General features: G+C 35.9%; 1 protein-coding gene across 1 annotated transcript in view; it reads left to right on the top strand.

The window, feature by feature from the left end:
* Positions 1 to 21,085, top strand: part of atp10a (ATPase phospholipid transporting 10A) — a 39,781-nt gene that overhangs the window by 8,925 nt on the left and 9,771 nt on the right. The window contains 16 exon segments of the mRNA XM_043242478.1: positions 2,150 to 2,354; positions 6,657 to 6,789; positions 7,712 to 7,843; positions 8,475 to 8,605; positions 8,843 to 8,860; positions 8,862 to 9,096; positions 9,809 to 10,022; positions 10,119 to 10,317; positions 11,606 to 11,666; positions 11,669 to 11,911; positions 11,914 to 11,940; positions 11,943 to 12,161; positions 16,578 to 16,681; positions 17,604 to 17,730; positions 18,090 to 18,274; positions 20,350 to 20,689. Of these exon segments, the coding sequence (XP_043098413.1) occupies positions 2,150 to 2,354; positions 6,657 to 6,789; positions 7,712 to 7,843; positions 8,475 to 8,605; positions 8,843 to 8,860; positions 8,862 to 9,096; positions 9,809 to 10,022; positions 10,119 to 10,317; positions 11,606 to 11,666; positions 11,669 to 11,911; positions 11,914 to 11,940; positions 11,943 to 12,161; positions 16,578 to 16,681; positions 17,604 to 17,730; positions 18,090 to 18,274; positions 20,350 to 20,689 (2,573 nt within the window).

Genomic DNA, 21,085 nt, shown 5'->3' on the forward strand with positions numbered 1-21,085 from the left:
TGGTCTTGTTGTTTTTCACTTTTACTGCTTACGGATCCATTCACTGCTAATGCAGAAAACAACACCAGCAACAGAGGCAAGTGTTAGAATGAATTTATGGTAATTAAAGCAAATTCTGTCAATTTTACATTTCTCTAGACCAGTTATTTTTAGGAGCACAGTTCTCTAATGGGAAAGTAAGTCAGATTTGTGTATATTGTTTAGTCTATCCTGATGAAGTTGTGTATTGTTTTCACCAACATCTGACTCTGTTATTATCTCAGTCAGTAAATCTGAGGCTTTCTACATTTCTAGAAAAATTCCATCCATCTTTCAATTCCAACTAAACTCTTTCTTTCGTCAGTCAAAAAGAAATTAAGTTTTTTGATAAACATTCCAGGATTGAGTGCACTTCAATGGGCTCCAAACGGTTGAAGGTCAAAATAACAGTTTCAGTGCAGCTTTAAAGTGCTATAAACGATACCAGATGATGAATAAGGGACTTATCTAGCAATTGGTCATTACAAAAAACATGTATATAAACACACATACTCTCCTTGCTCTGTTCTGCCATGCCTGTAATATGTCATTATGTCAACTTGTTAATTAAGTATATTCAAAAGTATTCAAATCATTATTTTTTTGTTTTCTTTCGATCAGTGTTCAAATTACTAGGAAAACCTTTTAGATTAGATTACTTGGAATTTCTAAGGCAAACTTAAAAACAATAGGACAAAAAGCAACAACTGAATTTGAGTTTCACATCGTTTATTATATATTAAATCTCTTCAGTACTACAGCATACCAAAAGGAGATGACCCAACTCTATAAACAGCTTTTTGAATGTAGCATTAACATTTTTTCGACAAACAAAAAAACACATCGTTACTCATGCTAATCTCATAAAGCAGCTTAAAAATGCAGTAAAAATGGAGCTAAAATAAAAGGATTCTGACTGCTTGACAATCTTTGACCTGAAATTGAACGGGTGACCTTTTAAAATAATCAACACTAGCTCAGGGCACTCAAGATGTAGGTGACTTTGTTTCTTCAGTAAACACAAACAAATATTTAAACCGAGTTTTGCAGTCTATCAGATAATGCAAGTCAATGGACACACGATCTTTGAGAGTAAAACAAAAACATACACAGACAAATCCAAATAAAACTGTGGCTCATGATGATACATCGATGTTGTGAATAAGTCAGACAGCTAGGTAAAAAATTAAATAAACACCTGTTCAGTTTTTTTTTTTTTTTGAACCAATCGAGTCACAAGGATTCATTTGGATTTGTCTGTGAATTTTTTTAATTCTCAAAGATTGTGTGCCCATTGACTGCCATTATTTGACTGACAGATTGCAACGGTTTGAGTTACTCCACCCTAAAAGGAAAATTGTCATTAATCACTTACCCCCATGTCCAAACCCGTATAAGCTTGTTTGTCTTTGTAACACAATTTAAGATGTTTTTGATGAAAACCGCCAAACAAGTATGACTGTCAAGGTGCAGAAAAGTATGAAAGACGTAATTGAAGCCACCTTTCTTTTTTTTTTTCTTTTTTTGCAGATTTTCAGTGCTAAAAGTTGTTGTTGTTGTTAAGTATTATTATTATGTTTAACTTAGTCAACAATTTTTTTTTTTTAAAGACTCCTTCTACGTCAAGTGTGCCCTTTTTTAATATAATGACGTGTTACACACATGGCAGAATCGCAGGGCAAGCACTGTTGTTGTTTTTTTTTTGACCAATCGTTTTTGCTAGATAGGGCCCTTATTCATTGTCTGGTATGGTTTATAACCCTTTAAAGCTGCAAAGAAACTGTAATTTTGACCTTTTGACCCCCAACCATTTGGAGTCACACATTGAAATTGACGTCAACATGAAACGGCTTGGGTTCATTTAAAAACAACTTGTTTCAATGACCAGGATGACTTACTTTATTTTTACACCTTGCTCTTTCAGATTTAAAAATGTTTTCATTCACTTAGAGCTGTTGCATACTGCATTAAATGTAATTTTCATTCAAATGTATTATAATAAAATTTAATGGTTTGAATATTCAATATTAGAATGCATTAGGACGCAATGGCTTGTGTGACGCGACAAGGCCTCTTTTCTGTGTGACGTGATTATGAGTAAATTACAGTTGTTTTCTTGTGCTCTTTATAGGAGTGAGAAACGATATGTGGAGAAATACTGGAAAGAGGTGCGGGTCGGAGACTTCATTGCCTGCGATGCAACGAGATCCTGCCGGGCGGATGTTCTCCTGCTCAGCAGCAGCGACCCAGACCGACTGTGTCACATTGAGACGGCCACACTGGACGGGGAAACCAACCTCAAGCAGAGGCAGGTGGTGCGCAGCTTTATCGACCTGGTGAGTGTTCAGGGCTGTGCTGTGTTTGTTGTGAAATCCCATAACTGAATACAAGCATGCTGGTGTCAAAAACAGTTAAACTGACGGTGTGTGTATTCAGATGGTCTGTGCTTGCCCACTGACATAGCTTTAGTCATTTCACACCATTCACCCAAGTCAAATATTCTTTCCCCTCACTGCTGCTCACCCTGTATGCGTTCGTCTTAAGATGTCAGTAAGAGAGTTGATCTGAACAGTTTGACGACAAAAAAAAAAAACTAATCTTAAAGAGCAGTGAGGCAATACAATTGTGAATATGACGATTTTCCTTTTGCTGTTGCTTCATAACAAAATAAAATCATTCATAAAACCTGTGCACTATATATTCCAAAATCGTAAAAGGTTTGTTTTGAGGTATAGATAGAAGTTTTGCAACATGAGCTTGATTTAGATGATGACAGGCTTTTCATTTTCATTGCCAGTTAATAGTTTAATTTTAAACATTTTTATGTTCAGATCTCAAATCGCAAATCTGTTTGTATTTGCAGGACTGCAGTTTGACCCATTAAAATACAACAGTGTTATTGAATGTGAGAAGCCCAACAATGACCTCAACAGATTTCGTGGGGTACATGTAAGTATGGTGCATGTCTGTATTTTAAGTGCATTTACATTATTGCTTAGTTTACGGCTCTACCTAATTATGATTAATGGCATTAATCATTATTAATGCCATTGAAAATTTCATAGCTCTTCACTCTAAAATCTTTTTCATTAAATCTGTGTATTGTGAATTAGTTTGACCCTGTAATAATAATGTAATACCCCATCTGGAAATTATCACGATCATCTTTTCTATAAACCATTTAAACAAAACAGATCTTTCCACTGTTTTGTTTTGCCGGCAGGGATTAAAATTCCATTAGCTGTCGAGATTCAAATAACGGGATGAATGGTTATTTTGTGACCCGCACAGATCCAGTTTAATATAGTTGTAATGGAGAGGCAGTGTGTATTTCTCTTACTCCAGCATTATTCTGGTGACTTTTTCAACCCTGGTATTCTACCTAATTATTCTACTGTACCTTATATTACCTCTCACCAGCAGTGTTCTCTGTCAGAGTACTATAGGAATGGGCCTTTGTTTGCTAGTGTTAGGCTTGGGAGATGGAAGGAGGCTATAAATAATGCTGCCATGCTGCTGCTGAAGTATGTGAAGTGCTTTTCCACCTTTGTTGTAAGCTGGTGTGTTTAAATGCAAGATTTATTCTCAAGGGCCAGAGGGCAAAAATGTGTGATCCTTGCTTATATTATTATTCATATTATTGACTCTAACAATAAATTGATGCCATATTGTTTTTCAATAGGCAAGTTTCTATATAGCAACAAAATACAGTAATGCAGTAACAATTTCCTCACCGCTATTTCTAACGTCTCATTGCTATATCGGTAAATGTACACCTTTTTATGACAAAAACATGAAATAAATGTATGCATATTATTTTTGTTCTCCCAGTGTATACTTTTAAATGTCAGTAGATTAAAAAGACTGTCCCTAGGTTATGCATTTTCACTGTTACAAATATATTTCTTCTCTTTTTTTAAAGCATATTTTAATGTACTATTCTATACATTTAACAAGAAAGTACAAAGCTGTAGTTTTAAATAATTCTCTTCAAAAAGTGAACTCTTCAAGGTTATTTATTTATTTTTTTCTTAATTTTTTGTCATGATTTGGCATAAAGGGCAGTCTTTATTGGCCAATTATCAAGCAATAGCATGCCGTATCATATTTGAAATTGTACATTGATAGAAGTAGCATCAGTAAATTCTAACAAGCACCTTATACTTTATACTTTAACTTTTGCTATCAAATTTATGTGACAGTACAGTTAAATCGGTCTTGATTGGATATTTGTGATCCTACAAAATCTTTTAAATAATCGTCAAATTGGAAAATGCTCCTGTTTTATAGGATGAAGGAGTCTATGTATTCTCACTTTTTTAAAAAAAAATTGTTAATCTGGTGTTTTGACGTTCAAAGTGTGGATTAAGATTATTCTGTGCTTATCTTGCAGTCTTAAAGTCTTAAATGGTGGCTAACTCATACAGGTCAAAGGCTTGAGATTAGCATACATTATATATTTGAGCAGACTGCTTTAGCAGTAGCAAAACAAGAGCTTTAGCCAGGGTTGTGTAGGTTGAAGTATATCTTCTGTGTTTAGATGAAAACCTGCTGCACATGGTATGGTAACGACAGCCAGGCCAGGGAGTCATCTGACAGGAACCAGAAGGATTATGACATTTATTTCCCTGGATGATGGAGAACAGATGCTTCTGGTGTGCTGCCAGCATTTTATTTTTTTTTGTCTGGTTACCACAAAGTGGCTTACCGGAGCAAAAGGGGGAACATAATGCACAGTGGGCGCCAAGGACTGTGTCTTGTTGGAGCGACAGCTTATTGCATTAAGAGATCATCTCAGCTGGCAAATATGTGCGGTGCAGGCTAAAGAGATGATTCCTTGGAGAACATGGGCATTTTGCTCCAGTCACCTTAATGGTAGATATTCGCTTATTCGCTGATGATACTGCTGACTGACCGATGAAACCACACAAACATGTACATTAGCAGCAAATCTGAGCTCTGACCTGACAGGAAGCAGAAAACAAAGCTAATAAGCTAATTACACATTTTTAAACTGTTAAAACTGTTAAAATGAAAATCTCCCATGTTGCTACAAGTCTGTATGACTTTCTTTCTTCTGTGGAACAGAATAGAAGATATTTCAAAGCATGGTGAATGCTGGCACTAGTGACTTGTTTTCTAACATGACTAGTAATAGCTTGATTAGCTGCTTCATGTGTGTTTAGGGTTTGAGCTGGGACAGCCCTGCATTATACTTGACAAAAACAATGAAATATTACAAGTTAGTTCGGTGTGTGTGTATATATAAGATTTTTAATATAAAGGTTTTGTAATAAGTGTAATAATCACCAGCATTTATTGGTTTAAAAATACAGTAAAACACAGCAATATTGCAAAATAAATACATTCAAATGTCATAAATACAAATGTCATTCATCATGTTCTTCATTTTAATATATTAAAAACAGGAAACCGGAACAAACTACATTTTAACATCTACAAAAGCAGAAAATTGATTTCAAATTGTACTAATATTTCACAATATTAACGGTTTTACTGTGTTTTTAAATATTAATAAAAGCCTTGGTGAGGATAGGACTTTTCTTTTCTAAAGCATCTTAAAAAAATCCAAACTTCAGATTAGAAATTATGTTTTAAATTAATAAAAATGTTTTAACTATGAACTATGCTTATGAGCACCCTTAAAAACTGAAATATGATATATAGCATTTGCGGTTTATATCTTGATTACAATACATTTCATTTAATAAGAATACATAAATTATATTTAAATGACCTAAGAGAAAGATGCTTTTTGCAGGCATATAATATACGGTTATTACAATTACCGTCAAGGGCTAACTGGACCGTACTTGATTAGCCAAGCTAATGTCCAAGCTAACAAATAGGCAAATGGCTCAGAACTGTGATTGACAGCATGGGGTTCACATACAGCTAATATATCAGGTCTGGGTCAATGTAATGTAATAAAAGCTAAAAAAAAAAAAAAAAAAAAAAAAACTTGCCAGAGGCCTTTGTCAGATAATTGACAAAGGAAAAGTTCAGTAACAGCGAAGAGCTTTTTAACTAACAGATGTAATCCTGAATTTAGCACTGGGATTAGTTAATGCATTAAAGCTTATTAAGCTCCCTCCACAGGTGTTTAGCATTCAGCACGAGTTAATTTGCGTTTGACGCCCGTTTTCATCAGGAAGCTTAGCCCTGGGGCCCTTTGAACCTTGGAAATCGTGCGCAACCTTCAGATCACAAGTCTCGTTGGATTTAAGATTTAATTCCCCGTCACTCCTTCGCTCTCATTTATCCTGAGAATCTTTTACTTTGCTCAGTCCTTTTATGACATAGCTTTGGGGTTTTACAAAAGCGCTTCACTGACTGAACGTGAGATCCAATCGGCCTCAGGGCTTTACCTGTGTACAGAGCCGGTTTACTGAGGTCATGGCTTTACTATTGATTTTGTGCCGTGAAAGAGGGAACCCGAGGGAAACCCCGCAGACTGTCAAATATGATGGATCGATGTGGTCAACAACAAGGGATGCAGAGTTATGTGGGATATCCCTTGGCAATATGCGCATGTAGTTAGCAAATGTTAGTAGAATTCAGATTGGAACAAGATTATGCATAATCCTCACAGATATGTTGTGTTACAAGTGTAATGAATGAACCTGTTTGGTGTGTTTTACAGAATCCATCGCAGTGGAAAGAGAGACTGCCTGTACAAAGACAATCTGCTGCTCAGGGGCTGCACCATCCGCAACACAGAGGAGGCTGTAGGAATCGTCATCTATGCAGGTAGGCTGCTGATTTCCAAACCGGGGCTGGAAACTCTACTACGGTGTCATTTCCACCACATTTCTTTGTCTAATATCCTGACCACACCAAGCTCGATAGCTATAAAGATATGGTTCTAAATATAGTTATCAATATTAAAGAACAGCAGAATCCACACCACAGCTATAACGATAAAGACACAGAGAAACGATAGCGTTGGAATCAGTTTCAGAACAATTTTTTCCTGTTGATGATTGTTAAAAACACTGACAGCCAATGAGAATCCATCCTGCTATAAGAAGCTGGAGAAATTAAAGCGGCAGACGAGTGTGCTTAGAATAAACAGACAATATTGTTTGCTGGTGTGTATGCTAATATAGTTATGTTTATAGTTATCTTTATTGTTATTGTCCTTATTGTGAACAGTGCTCTTTTATCTTAATTAGTTAATTAATGAGTTAGTGTTTTGTTCTGTTTTTAAATATGTTTACACTTTATGCATAACATAAGATGCTGTTAGACTGGAGAATACATACTTCAAAATATTCTATTAAAATATTAGGATTTTTTTTATACTCAAGTATGCACTTTACTGACAAATTTGTTTTAAGTATACTAACTTTTGATAAATTTATGGATTTGAAGGAAACTATTAGAAAATTGTAAGCAGTGTTAAATCATTTTTATACAGCATCTAAATTACAAAACTAGTATGTTTTTTTTTTTGTTTTTTTGTATTTGTTTTTATATTTTCCCATATTGTAATATTTTTTATATTTAATTGTCACCAACAATAAAAAAAAATAATTAAAAAAACATTTAAAAGGAAGACAAACAAGAACTAAATCACAAATTTGTCTGTGATATTGTGATTTTTATGTTTACATACAAATTGTTTTGTGACCTGTTTTTACAAAACATGAGTATTTTTGCTGATTCTTAGGTCATGAAACAAAAGCAATGCTGAACAACAATGGCCCTCGTTATAAACGCAGCAAACTGGAGCGGCAGATGAACGTAGATGTGTTCTGGTGCGTCATCATCCTCCTGGTCATGTGCCTCTTTTCTGCCATTGGTACGTAAAACTTGGCATCAGTACTGTGTTTTTTTTTTTTGTTTTTTAATGCTTTCATGACTGAGCTGTCTGTGAGGTGTGCATATAATGGATATTTGAAAATGCCATATGTGGCTGATCTATCTATGTAATAATAGTTATTATTGTGTTTTAGTTTTTTTTTCTTCCTTTTTTCTTTCCGTTGTTGTTTTAACTAAAGCGTTATGTAATACTCTTATGCAGATCTGTTATAAATAATAGTTTATCTTTTGCATCCAAAAAAAAGATGAAGTTTTGAAGTATTTATTAAGGCATGTGGATTATGTTATTTTAACAAAACCTTTTTAATTCCCTTTTTCAGAAAAAGGAATTATATTTTTATACTTTTTACCACAGTAAAAATACTACTTCAATAATGCATGTATGTATGTATGTATGTATGTATGTATGTATGTATGCATGTATGTATGCATGTATGTATGCATGTATGTATGCATGTATGTATGTATGTATGTATGTGATTTGAGAAAGCAATGATTTGACTGTTTTTGGTTTCATTGAACATTTTAGATTCCTTGAACATCTACAGCGAAAAAGATTCCATTTTACCGTGCCTTATACAGTCAATTGTTGTCTCTGAAACCTCCTCTAGGACATGGCCTGTGGATGTTCCAGTATGGAGATAAGAGGCCTGTCTTTGACGTCCTGAGCCCAGAAGGAACCAACTTATCTCCAGTGGTCTCAGCCATTTATCTCTTCCTGACCATGATTATAGTATTGCAGGTGAATAGCAAGTGGTGTAAGGGCAATGTTACCATGTGCTGCAGATTAACATTAATTCTAAAAAGAATTAGATTTCTTCTACACATTAAAGTAACCATTCAATTAAATAACTCGGATTTAGTTTTGGATGAACGTTTCCTTTAATTGCCATCTGGTTTTAGGCTCAGCGGTAGTTAAAATGATGACCCTGCATGAGCCCACAATAAACCTCTCTACTTCTCTTTTTCTCTGGTGCAGGTGCTGATCCCAATCTCGGCTCTTTGTTTCCATTGAAATAGTGAAGATATGCCAGGTGTACTTTATACATCAGGACATGGAGCTGTACGATGAGGAAACAGACTCTCACCTCCAATGCAGGGCTCTGAACATCACAGAGGACCTGGGCCAAATGCAGTACATTTTCTCTGATAAGACCGGCACGCTCACGGAAAACAAGATGGTGTTTCGCCGTTGCACTGTGGCAGGAGTCGAGTACTCTCATGATGCCAACGGTTAGGATTCTCAGCTCCTGCAGTGCCTAAACAAGAGCCAGTGTAGTTCTTCGCACACCATTAAATGTACTGCTCTGTAAATGAGCACTATGTTGTATAAATAATAGGGCTGTCAATCATGTAAAATATTAAGAGTAAATTAAATTATATGCCAATTAATGTAATTTATCATTATCATAACGATTAATGGCACACATCAAAAAGCCCTGAAATGAACATCATTTAAAGACATTTAGCAGAATTAGGTCACATTTAAGTTCAAGGACCGAATGTAGCTATTAACTACTGATAGTTAGTAAGGAAGGTAAATTTAGATATTGGGTAAATTATGATCATGCAGAATAAGACATTAATATATCTTATAATACTGCTAATACATGTAACAAGCAACCAATTAGTAGTGAGAATTGGTCCTTAAACTGCAGTGTTGCCCAAAATTATTTCTGAAAGAAATTCATACTTTTATTCAGCAAGGATGCATTTGAAATCTCTCTAGATTAACAAAGACATTTTAATGTTACAAATGAATATTCCAAATTCTGTACTTATAAACTTTACGATTGTTAAAGAGATATATATGATATGATATGTCTATAGCCATGTGACCCAGTGAGGCAGCTCAGATTAAAGATTAGCATGAGGGGGAAAAGTGCCAGAAGCCTTTAGTCTTCAATGTACAGTCCAAATGTTTCAAAAACTGTCTTTCCCACAGCGAGGAGGCTTGCTATGTACCAGGAAATGGACTCGGAGGAGGAGGACTGTACATCTCATGGTGGAACTCTCCCTCGCCGGGACAGCGTCACCAGCCACCAGAGTGGAAAAGTGGTATTGCGATCACAGAGCACTAAATCTCACCGTCGTACTGGGAGCAGAGCCGAAGCCAAACGAGCCAGCATCCTGTCCAAACACACTGCCTTCAGCAGTCCATGGTTAACAAACATATCTTCTCTGCCTTAGGCTCTACATGAATCACTCAGTAACCCAGTGCTTAATGCTATTTGCACTTTTATTTTATTGGATTGACAGGAAAAGGACATTACTCCAGATCCCCAGCTCATGGATAAAGTCAATGAGTGCAGCAGCCAGATGGAGTTCATGCGTTTTCATAGTCAGCCCCTGAATCAGATCCCCCCTGACCTGTGTGACGTCTTTGATTTTTTCATTGCTCTCACTATCTGCAATACTGTGGTTGTGTCCTCACCCAATCAGCCCCGGCAGAAGGTAAGCAGAACAACCACGAGCAATTATCTGAAACAATTAACTGACATTCACAATCTATTTTACATCAGTAATGTGACGCAATTCAGGAAAATCCATTGAGAAGAAGTCAGCGCTCAAAGCTAATTTTATAGTCCTTTAAATCCTGGTGGCTTTTTTTTGTCCGGTATCATTTTGCTCTAATAGCTGTTGAGGCCATGGATATCAGTTAAATATTGGTTTAAGATTAAGATTTGTAATAATTTTAGAACAACCGAAGTGTCTCATGTCAGATTTTGGGTGTGTGGGCTGTGGTGTTTTTTTGGCCACAGTTGAACTTCCTGTGGTGGTTTTCTGCAGTGTAGAGTTGGAGCAACGTCCTGTTTCTGTGTAAAAGATACTAATTTATCCTCTACTAATTTATGTCTCAAAATCTAACCTTGACTAAGTGTGTATGTAAGACCAGGCGGATGCTGCTATAAGTCTTGTCCTCCCTTCATTATATACGTCTGATCATGATCTGAGTGATTTGCATTTGGTGTTTGATTAAATTGATGAAGGATTAAAGTTCTGCTGTTATTCATTTACATTAACCTGCAGTTTCTGTAGCACGATTCTTTTGATTGATCCTCACTTCTGAGCTGCGAGTATCTGTGCATAAATGTAGTGAATTCATTTAAATTTGTTAAACACAATCTTAATTAAATCTTTAATAAATGAACAGATAAATAGCGTGGATGAATATGTAATTCATCAAACCAAGTAGCATCTACAAATTAATAACTGCTCTAGTACTTACTAAAGTTTTCTTAAACCATTTTTGTAAATATTTTTAACCATTTGTTCTCAAGGTGAATATTAGTGGATTCTCTTCACACCAGTTTTATTTTAGTGTCTAGTTGGTGTGGTATTAAGGTTTTTGTTAACTTTTGTAGTTTAATTTTTATTTTAGTTAATATTTTACATTTTTATTTTAACTTTTTATTCCATTTTACAAACATAAATTTGTATTGTTTATTTTATTTCAAGTGCATTCTAATGGTTTTAGTTTGAGTTAACTGGTTCACACAGGTGCCCTTCTTGTAGTCTTGTACATCTTTCATTTAAAATAAACTTTGTTTTGAAATTTTATTTGAGGCTCTTGAGTTCATACTGCAGTATGCTTAAGAATTCAAAAACTTCTTGAGGTTAATATGCCTTGCTATCTTTTATAGAGTGATTTACAAATCATCCTCCCAATTGTAGCGATATAAAATGCACATAAATATTTAAGGAGTTTTGTTTTGACAAATGCTCTTTGGATCTTATCAAGGTGCGTCGCTCTGAGTTGAAGTCTCCAGTGAAGACCATCGAGGACTTCATCAAGCGCTTCACTCGAGCCGCCTGACCTCTGGCTCCAACAGCAGCAGCTCATCCAGTCTGGCCACCAACCGCTCGTCCTCCCATAAAGTGGGCTGCAGCATGCTGTCCTCCCCTCGGCTGAGAGCACGCTCACCAAGCTGAACGAGGAAAAACGTCCGGAGCATGACCTGCAGCATGCCTTCAGCCCCGTCCCGCACAACCGATAAAACAAAAGCTTTGGCTCAAGATGAATGCGAGCTCAGATATGAAGCGGAGTCACGGACGAGGCTGCACTGGTTTATGCAGCCGGGCCTATAAGTGTGCTCTTGTCGGTCGTTTGCCAGATCAGGTGACCGTGGAGCTTCCACACTTGGGCAAGTTGAGTTTCGAACTTCTGCACACACTGGGGTTCGACTCCACAAGAAAGAGGATGTCAGTGGTGGTGAAACACCCTTTGACTGAGCAAATCACCGTCTACACCAAGGGTGCCGATTCAGTCATCATGGATTTGATCAGACCAGCCACAGGTACGCCAACATTGAACGCTTTATTTCTAGGGTTCAACACTTTGGCTGCTCTGGTGCATATGAATGCATCGCAGCGTGTTTTTAAAATAAGAATTTTACAAGCTTAAAGTGACACAGGTTTGTGTCATTTCCCCGTCCCAAAGCCCCTTTCTTTCCCTCCATTTAATGTGTTTATGCACATTGGTCAAAGATGTCAAAAGAAATTTACAAAAATGATTTTATGTCCAAAGAAAGCATATTAAAAGTAAGTGCTTACTTTTTAAGTTTCAAATAGGTTTTTGGAGCATAAAACTTTGGTTGAAATAATGTTACATTGTCATTCATTGTAACACAATATTTTTTTTAAAAATTCAAACAAAACGTAGGCTAGCAGCAAACTACGTGACATTTTAGTGGATAAAATGTATAGTGTATATTTTTGGCTCAGAAAAACAAAACCGAAAACCTTTTTAATGTTTTTAGTAGAAAATAACAACAATTTAAAGCAGTATTGTTTTTATGGTTAAACCCTGTTTTGTCTTTGACCCCCAAGTATTATCATTTAAAAGATTGTGCTTCATAAAGTTTATTTGGAAAAAAAAAGTGGAGAAATATTTGATTAAATAAAAAGTATAATATCATTTTGTTAGAGTAACTGTTTTCTGTTTCAATATATATTTTAAAAGCGATCAATTTCTGTGATGAAAGCTGAATTTTTAAGGTAACTTCAAGGTAACACAATATTTAATTTTAGGATTATAAGATGAAAAAAACAAAAAACTTTTATTGCATAACTGCCTTGAGTGGTGCATTTTTATAAAAATTTAATTAATTCAGCCAGTTGCCAAGTATTTCTTTATTATTTTTACAGCTTGGTCATTATAACAAAAGCATAACTCATAACATCTTGTTAAAAACTAATCTAAGTTTGAAGCTGCTTTTGTGACAGCTTTGCTCCAATCCATCTCGAAAGCTTCTAAAAGACACTTTCTATGGATTTCACCATCTATGATTTCAACTGTCTGTAGCTTTTGAATTATTCTGTTTATTTTTAATGCCTCTCCTCTTTTATATTTGGAATTCAGATTAACAAACGCCTGGCATGCTGTCAAACTTTCCCCTCATGAAATGAATCAAATATTCTGGGTTAGTTTATTTTGAAGTTCAGTGTTGCTTTAGAACTCTTGTTGATCATGCTAAAGTTTTAATGAAGTCTGTTTTCCCCGTGCCCCAGTTAGACGCGGCATACGAGGCCTATTCCAGCAGAATTAATGAATAACGGCTCACAGTCAAATGGCCAAAAGTCATTTGATTTCTTTAGAATATTGAATGGATACATTTTTTTTTTTTTTTTTTACGTCTCAAGAAATTGAAAGAGAGATAGCCACCATCTACTAAGAGCAGACTGCGAGACGGTGTAATTTTTCAAGATAATGTTTTGAATTTTTCATGTCTATGGAGTGCTTAAAGTGGCCTCTGGATTTTGACGTACACTGTTGATCTATGCTGATAGACATTTGATTCCCACATAGTCAGCATGGTAAGGGCAATATGTCCCCTTCACCCAAACATCTTTTGGATGGCTTCCAGATTGTTCTTGGCTCTAGATGTAGCCAAGGGTTTTAGCTGTAATAAACTATCCTAATGGCATAGGTAGACCGGCTTGTTAGTATTCCAGGCACGAGAACAGCTCCAGTGGCAGTTTTCTCTAATGCTGTGTACATAAATGACTGAACAGAAGTACTACATGCACGGCACAGCTCTGTGCTTTATATCTAAATGTCAAGATAACAGCCAAAAAAGAGAAAACCAAGTCTGCTCATCTTTTTGGAGGAAAGAACAGAATAAATCGGAACATGAATTAATTTTGAGTTATTTCTTTCTTTAGTATTTTTTTCAGTATGTTACTGATTAGAAAAGAGAATTATTTATCACTCATTTCATAAAAAGAAGTCACATTGTTGTAATGTGTTTATATGACCTTAATATAGCAAGTGGAAAAGGTTTAAAAGCAGTAATGTTAAGTTAATATTTTTGTTAAATGCTATAGAATTTTAACGTTCAAAAGTGTGTATTTCACACATGCTAGTGGTCTAAAATAGACAAACTTCTGGTTATGTTGTTGCCATCACCCTTCCTTTGTTGGCATTTTCTGCATTTGAAAGATGATCTAAACACAAACCACAAAAAAAAAAATAATAAGAGAAATAAGTATTTATTTAAAGCAAGGTTGCATAAGATATGAAGTCTATTTCGTCTTACTGCACTGACAAGTTTTATCCTTTTGTTAATAATTTGTAATATTATTTAAAAAACTATTATATTTGCTGCATGAAAAGAACTGGACTAAGTAGTGGGAGTAAAACAAAACACATATTCAGGCAAAAGTATATAAGTCTTAATAAAATAGCGTTGCTTCACAAGTACATTAATTTTTCTTTCAAGGATATTCCGAGTTTTACATTGCTCTCTGTAGAAAAAAACCTGAAAGTCAGCACGAAAAATGTATTATGGATTTCATTGTCAGCAGTTCATGCATGTTTTTTGCTTTCATAACTTAATGGGGGTTTTTTCAGTATTTAAAACATTGCCTTACCACAATCAACTGAGAGCTTGCAATAATTTTTAGGTGCACTGCTCATATCTTAAAATCAATCAACAGCCAATGAATAGACAACAGTACTATTCATAACTAATTGGGGTTTTTTGTTTTTGCACAGAAAAGCTTAGCAAGTTGTTTTCATCTTTAAGATTGGCTATACTTTGTTTGTGTGCTTGTTTGCTTATATGTTCATTACAAAGTCAATGAGACTTTTTCGACTATGTGAACAATAAGCTAGTGCATGTAGTTATGTAATTCCTCTTTGCTATGTATTTAGCGGCAGCATGGAAATATGTTTTGAAACCCCAGGTTTATTAGTGTCAAGCCTATGTTGGGGGCAGCTGGCATAAAACTGCACACATACACACCCAGACTGTGCCTCACTACGGACTGTGAAGCGTTTAATGCACATAGACACACAAGCTCAGTGTATATTCCTGTACTTTCGGAGCCCTTTTTCACCTCTGGGTGTGGACTTCAATTAAACGCAGCAGACCAACTAAATGTACAGTTGCTCCATTCAGAAGCAGTGGGACGTTTGCCATGCTTGTCTAATGACACAATGCACACAAAAAAAAAAACAGACTACAGGTGCCGGCCTGAGCCACACAGCTCAAAACTTCATTGACATAAAGCTGTCTTGCCCAGCAACCGTAAAGATCTTTCCAGTCATTATGTAACGTTTTAGAATGAAGGACATAGACAAAAATGTTCCAAAGTGTGTTCCATTACCAATGTTGGAAAGGACTCCATGTTTTGCTAAGGGAATGGCAATCGTTTCCGTCTCTTAGAAATGAAAAAAAAATAGGTGTGCAATTTTTGTTTCTTTAGGTTGCCATAACCCTGGTTAAATTCCAAGGCTGAAGTTGCTAGTTATTATATAATACATAATATCAGCCATGTCTAACCTCTTTTTTGTTTTGTTTTGTTTTGTTTTGGGATTTTTTTTGATTTTGCTTTTGTTTGATTAGTTGGTTGTGTTTTATTTTAGTGTGTTTTGTTTTTAGGCAAGCTTTAATGGTAAAGTAGCAGTTTGTTGTCTTTTGTTTTGTTTCGGCTCAGTAAAGCTTTCAGCATTCTCTGCACATACTTTTACTTGCTTTTATACATGGTTCTGAAGCATTAAACCTGGGTTCATAGGTCGTCCTACCTGGAGTGAGCTGTGGAAATGAAAGATACTGCTTTACTTGTTTTGCTAGTGGTTTAAGAATTCCCACTTAACCTTTTGTATACTGCTGCATAAGTAATGAAGGCTTTAATGTACTTTTCCTTTTTCGCTCTTTGAAGGGTAACGTCGGGGTGTGGTATGAGGGTTTACTTTATCTATAGGTTCATTAAGAACATTTAATACCTGAATAAATGCATCAGTCCTGGGAAAAACACGTCGAGTCGTCCCAGTTGCAGGGGTGGTGATGAATCATTCGGTGAAAATGTGAGGTTTGGCACTCTCGCCTCCTCGTCTTGGCTGACGGTCGTCCATGTTGGGAAGTGATCATCCCAAACAGTTTGTTCTGCTCTTCCTGCCAGGAAGCAATGCACTGAGCAATAACACGGGAGCGATAAACCTCAAAATGCTCCGTAGCCAGCTTATCCAGTCAACCTGTCAAAACACACTGCCATCTTGATTAAATCTAATGGCCTTGTTGAGAAAGCCAATGGCAACATAGAGAAACATCCTTGAAGAGGCTGAAGTGATTAGTTTAGCTGTCTGCTTACAATATGTTTTTCACACTCTGCGTGTTTAATATTGGTTTAGTAAATCCTTCTCTAAATGTTAGAATATTTTGATGGATTGTCTCATTTTCTTTTTGGTGTTATTTGTTTTTGTATTGCAGATGATTGCAAAGGAAAGCGACAAAGAAAAATCTTGTATAAAACTCAAAACTACTTAAATCTTTATGCTGCAGACGGTCTCAGGACGCTCTGTATCGCCAAAAAGGTAACATTTTTTTAAAAAAAATATTTTTTACAAAATGCAATATTGATATATATTTAATTGCATCTTTAATATGAATAATCAGTTGACAGCCCTTAATTTCATTTTGCCATTTACACTTTTGGTTGGACTTTACTTGACAAAAAAACTATGTGTTTGTGTTAAAGTAAAAGTGTTTTTGCACCGATGGTGAGATATTTCCCAGAATTCTGATCTGTGTGACAGATCTCTCAATCTCTGTCCATCTTTTTCTCATCTCTCTTCTTTCTCCATATCTCATGGATGGTAATATATGCTCTCACTCTCTTCTCTGACTTGTTAACTCAGTGTCTCGAGTTCTTTGTGGGAGTCTGGTTGCCATATGATGTGATAAAATGTGTTGTTCTTGTTTTTTGGTTTTTAAATTTTTCAACAAACTTTCACATGCTTCTATGGATCTACTGATTTCTGCTGTCATTGAAGTCTAACAAAACGTTTTGTTTCTTTTCCCTTTCCCTCACTGAAGCCCAGTTGTGATCTAACACTTCCTATATAATTTTAACAAAAGTATGAATTCTGTCTTTTCTTCCTTTTGGCATGCTTCATTATCACGGTTGCTAAATAGTCACCTTAACAGAAGGGAAGCCTTGAACAGCTTGCATACAATTATTTGTCACACAGCTAAGTGTGAATTCATACATAAATGGAGCTGCTTAAAGTTTAACAAGCATCTTATTGTATTAGTTTTATTTTCTCCACCTGTTTGTTTTTTAAGCCAGCAACCAGAATACCTTATTGCGTTTTCCTTTTTTCACACATCCCTTTAAAGCTAGGAGAAATTTTTAGAAACCATGCGACAACCAGTGCTTTATTAAAACCCATTTTTTGCAAATAATGCTGATGTTGCACCTCTATCGGTGATGTGATTTGTATTTGCTTGCTCCAGGTTGTCAGTAAGGAGGAGTATGCCAGTTGGCTACAGCTCCACCTGGAAGCCGAGACAGCCATACAGAGGAGAGAGGAGTTGCTTTTTGATTCTGCATTACGACTAGAGACCAACCTCCAACTTTTGGGTAATAATAGTTCCATGGCGTTAAAGGCATGATCACGCAAAAATAAAAATTTTGCTATTATTCACCCTCATGCCCTCATGTCATTCCAAACCTGTATGAGTTTCTTTCCTTTGCTGAACACAAAAGTTAACCAAACAGTTACTAGTCCCCACTGACTTTCTTTTTTTTTTTTTTTTTTTTTTCTCCATGGGAAGTCAGTGGGGAGCAGCTGTTTGGTTTCCAGAATTTTTCAAGATATTTTCTTTTGATGACAATTTTCATATTTGTGTGAACTGTCCATTTAATATCTCATTTTTTTGAAACACAGATGCTTAGTACCAGATGCTTTAAAATCTTTCTGTCTGTCTTTTATAAAAAAGGAGCAACAGGTATTGAGGACAGACTTCAGGATGGGGTTCCCGAGACCATCGCCTCTCTGAGGAAAGCAGGCCTTCAGATCTGGGTGCTGACAGGAGATAAACAAGAGACTGCCATCAACATCGCCTATGCCTGCAAACTGCTGGACCCAGAGGAAGAGATAATCACTCTTAATGCTGACTCACAGGTATACCCAGCATGCACTGCTGCAGTCTCTCCTCATGGGCTCTGCTCTTTCTCCTCACTTCCTTCCGAGGTTCGGTCTTCATCTAATGACTGCTTTGACAAACAATTGATCTGTTGATTTACTTCTGCAGTTAATCATTTAGTCAGATTCCTCATCTCCAAACAATATGAAATTGAAGGCCACAAATAATCATTAAACTGAATTTGAAAACCAATTAGTTTCAGTTTGGAAATGTCTGAAAGAATTGATTTCCTTGAAGTGTCTCTGAATTTTTAAAACTATGGGGAACTTTGTTTCGCATATGGTTTATTAAAAAGTAACTGTTACTCTCAGGCTGCCCACTCCAGCTGACAACTTGCCTGTAACTGCAGAGTTTGCGAAAATGTTTAATATCAGTTCTCACAAGGGGTTTGAAAGCCATTTATAATTCTATTATATCTTTGGTGTAGATTCTCTCTAGGATCTTGTATTTAATTATTTATTCTCTGATTTGATTATTGTTCTTGTTTTGCTTTTTGCAACCAGGGATGACAGAAATGTCTGAAGGTATTGCCCATAACTTCAGTAGGCCTGATTGTTCCAGTTGAAAACACAAACTGTAGTTCCATTTCTCCCACTATTGTACTTTTTTTTTTTTTTTTTTTTCTCCTTCTCCTTACCCATCCATTTTTTTCTCCTTATCCATCAACCTTTATGAGTGTTTTTTCCACTATGGACACTTTAATCTCCCATGGGCTGATTACTTGTGTTTTTTTGTTTTTTGTTTTTGGATCATATTATTATAATAAAATTATCTAATCCTTTTTTCCTCTTGGGATTACTCTCTTTGTCCTCCTTATTTGGTTATCAAATAGTATATTTAGTTAGTTTAATTATCAGCAACTGCTGTTAAGATTTAGAGAAAAAAACAGCAGTAAATAATGTATTATGTATTTTCCAGTTCTAATTAAGTCAGTATTAATGTCTATTGATATTCATTTAATTGTAGCATGTTACTTGAATGTTTTACCCGGGACATGAACATGGGACATCCAAAGCCCAGTGGTGCTATATGTTGACACGCTCCCCACGAGGCTGTCAGCGCTGATATGTTATATTTAAAGTAACATCAGTCATGACCATTTTATATTTATAAGATTTTTTAGTAATCTATAATTATTACTTTAAATAAACTTTTTAAATAGAATGATATTGCATATATTTTTTTGCAGCTAATCTAATGAGTCAGCCATCAAAAGTCCATATCAGGCATACACACAAAAAAAATATTTCGTAAGGTAATTTACTTGGACCTAAACAACCAAAGGTGTCTATATTTGAAAAAAACACCCATATATCAAACTATTTGCAAACTCCCCTGCATGCCCACTATTAGACTGTAGGCGTTTCCCTCACAGAACAGCTAAGCTGGCTTGAATGAACTGATGTTTCATGATTTTGTCTCCTTGGTGAACACGTGAAGCTTCCACATGAGTTTTGTTTTGAAAAAGCACACAGGCAAGGAGCTGTCATACTGGAATGTCTTAATCACTGACTTGCTCTATTAGTCAGAACTTTTTCTTTGCTTAAAGGGAGAGTTCACCCAAAAATAAAAATGGTCATCATACTCTTGCCCTTGCGTCATTATAAAGCTGTATGACTTGTTTTCTTCTGTTGAACAAAAGAAGATATTTTGAAGAATGTTGGGAACCATGCTGTTTGAATTGGTATTGAAGAAAAAAGACAATTTGAGAATATCAGTCTCTGATTTATTTATTTTTGTTGTTGTTTTTGTCACTGAAGAAAGAAAGCCATAGAGGTTTGAAATCATATGACTAAACAATGACAACATTTTCACTTTTGGGTGGAGTATCCTTTTAATAAAGGTGATTTGGTACAGTACTGTGATAAATTTGATACTTTGATAAATTTGAAATATAATTAGATACCATAATTTTGATCAGTTTTGTTCCATTTCCGAGCAGAGTCATTTTATTTTTATAACTTCTCTCTTTGCTAGATGTTGCTTAACTTGCATGAGAAATTTGATGTTTTATGACCTTCCTGATTTTTGTTTGAATGTGAACTCTTACTAGGAGGCCTGTGCTGTATTGCTCGAGAACAGTCTGCACTACATCCAGGCCAAGTTCCTTTGCAACCCACGACCAGATAGAGACTACGCTGACATCCACTTCTCTTCTCCGGTGTGTTCCCCGGCTTCCTCTGGTCACTCCAGCCCGTTCCTGGTGCATCGGCTAGGGCTGGTGATCGACGGTCGAACCTTGGCCTACGCACTGGACAAGAGTTTGGAGGACAAGTTCCTGGCCGTGGCTCGAAGTTGCAGGTCCGTTCTATGCTGTCGCTCGACGCCCCTGCAGAAGAGCATGGTGGTCAAGTTAGTGCGGAACAAGCTCAAGGTCATGACTCTGGCAATAGGTAAGTGCTGGATTTGTTTGCTCTTTTTTTTAAACTTAATGTAGTGTTTGTTGCAAATGCGAAATTTCAAGTGAGTTTTTAACACTGTTTTGTTTGGCGGAATTTAATTTGATTGAATTTAAAATAAATAATAATTTTTGAAAGCCAGGTCTGCAAGTGATGAGCCCCTAGTGGCCAAAAATCACACTGCAGCTAAGATGGTGCACACAAAAGAACTTCACTGTCTTCCACAGTATTATTGGTAGTGCCCGTGTTTAAAGGAATAGCTCGCTCTCGCATTGTTTCAAGAGCTTTACATGATCTTTTCCACGCAATTACGTAAACGAAGACTGAAGCCTTGAAAGCACACTAATAAGCACCATTAGAATAATAAGGAAAAATTGTCTATCTAAAAAA

Source organism: Puntigrus tetrazona, chromosome 6 (genome assembly GCF_018831695.1).
Source record: "Puntigrus tetrazona isolate hp1 chromosome 6, ASM1883169v1, whole genome shotgun sequence".
Lineage (NCBI taxonomy): Eukaryota > Metazoa > Chordata > Actinopteri > Cypriniformes > Cyprinidae > Puntigrus > Puntigrus tetrazona.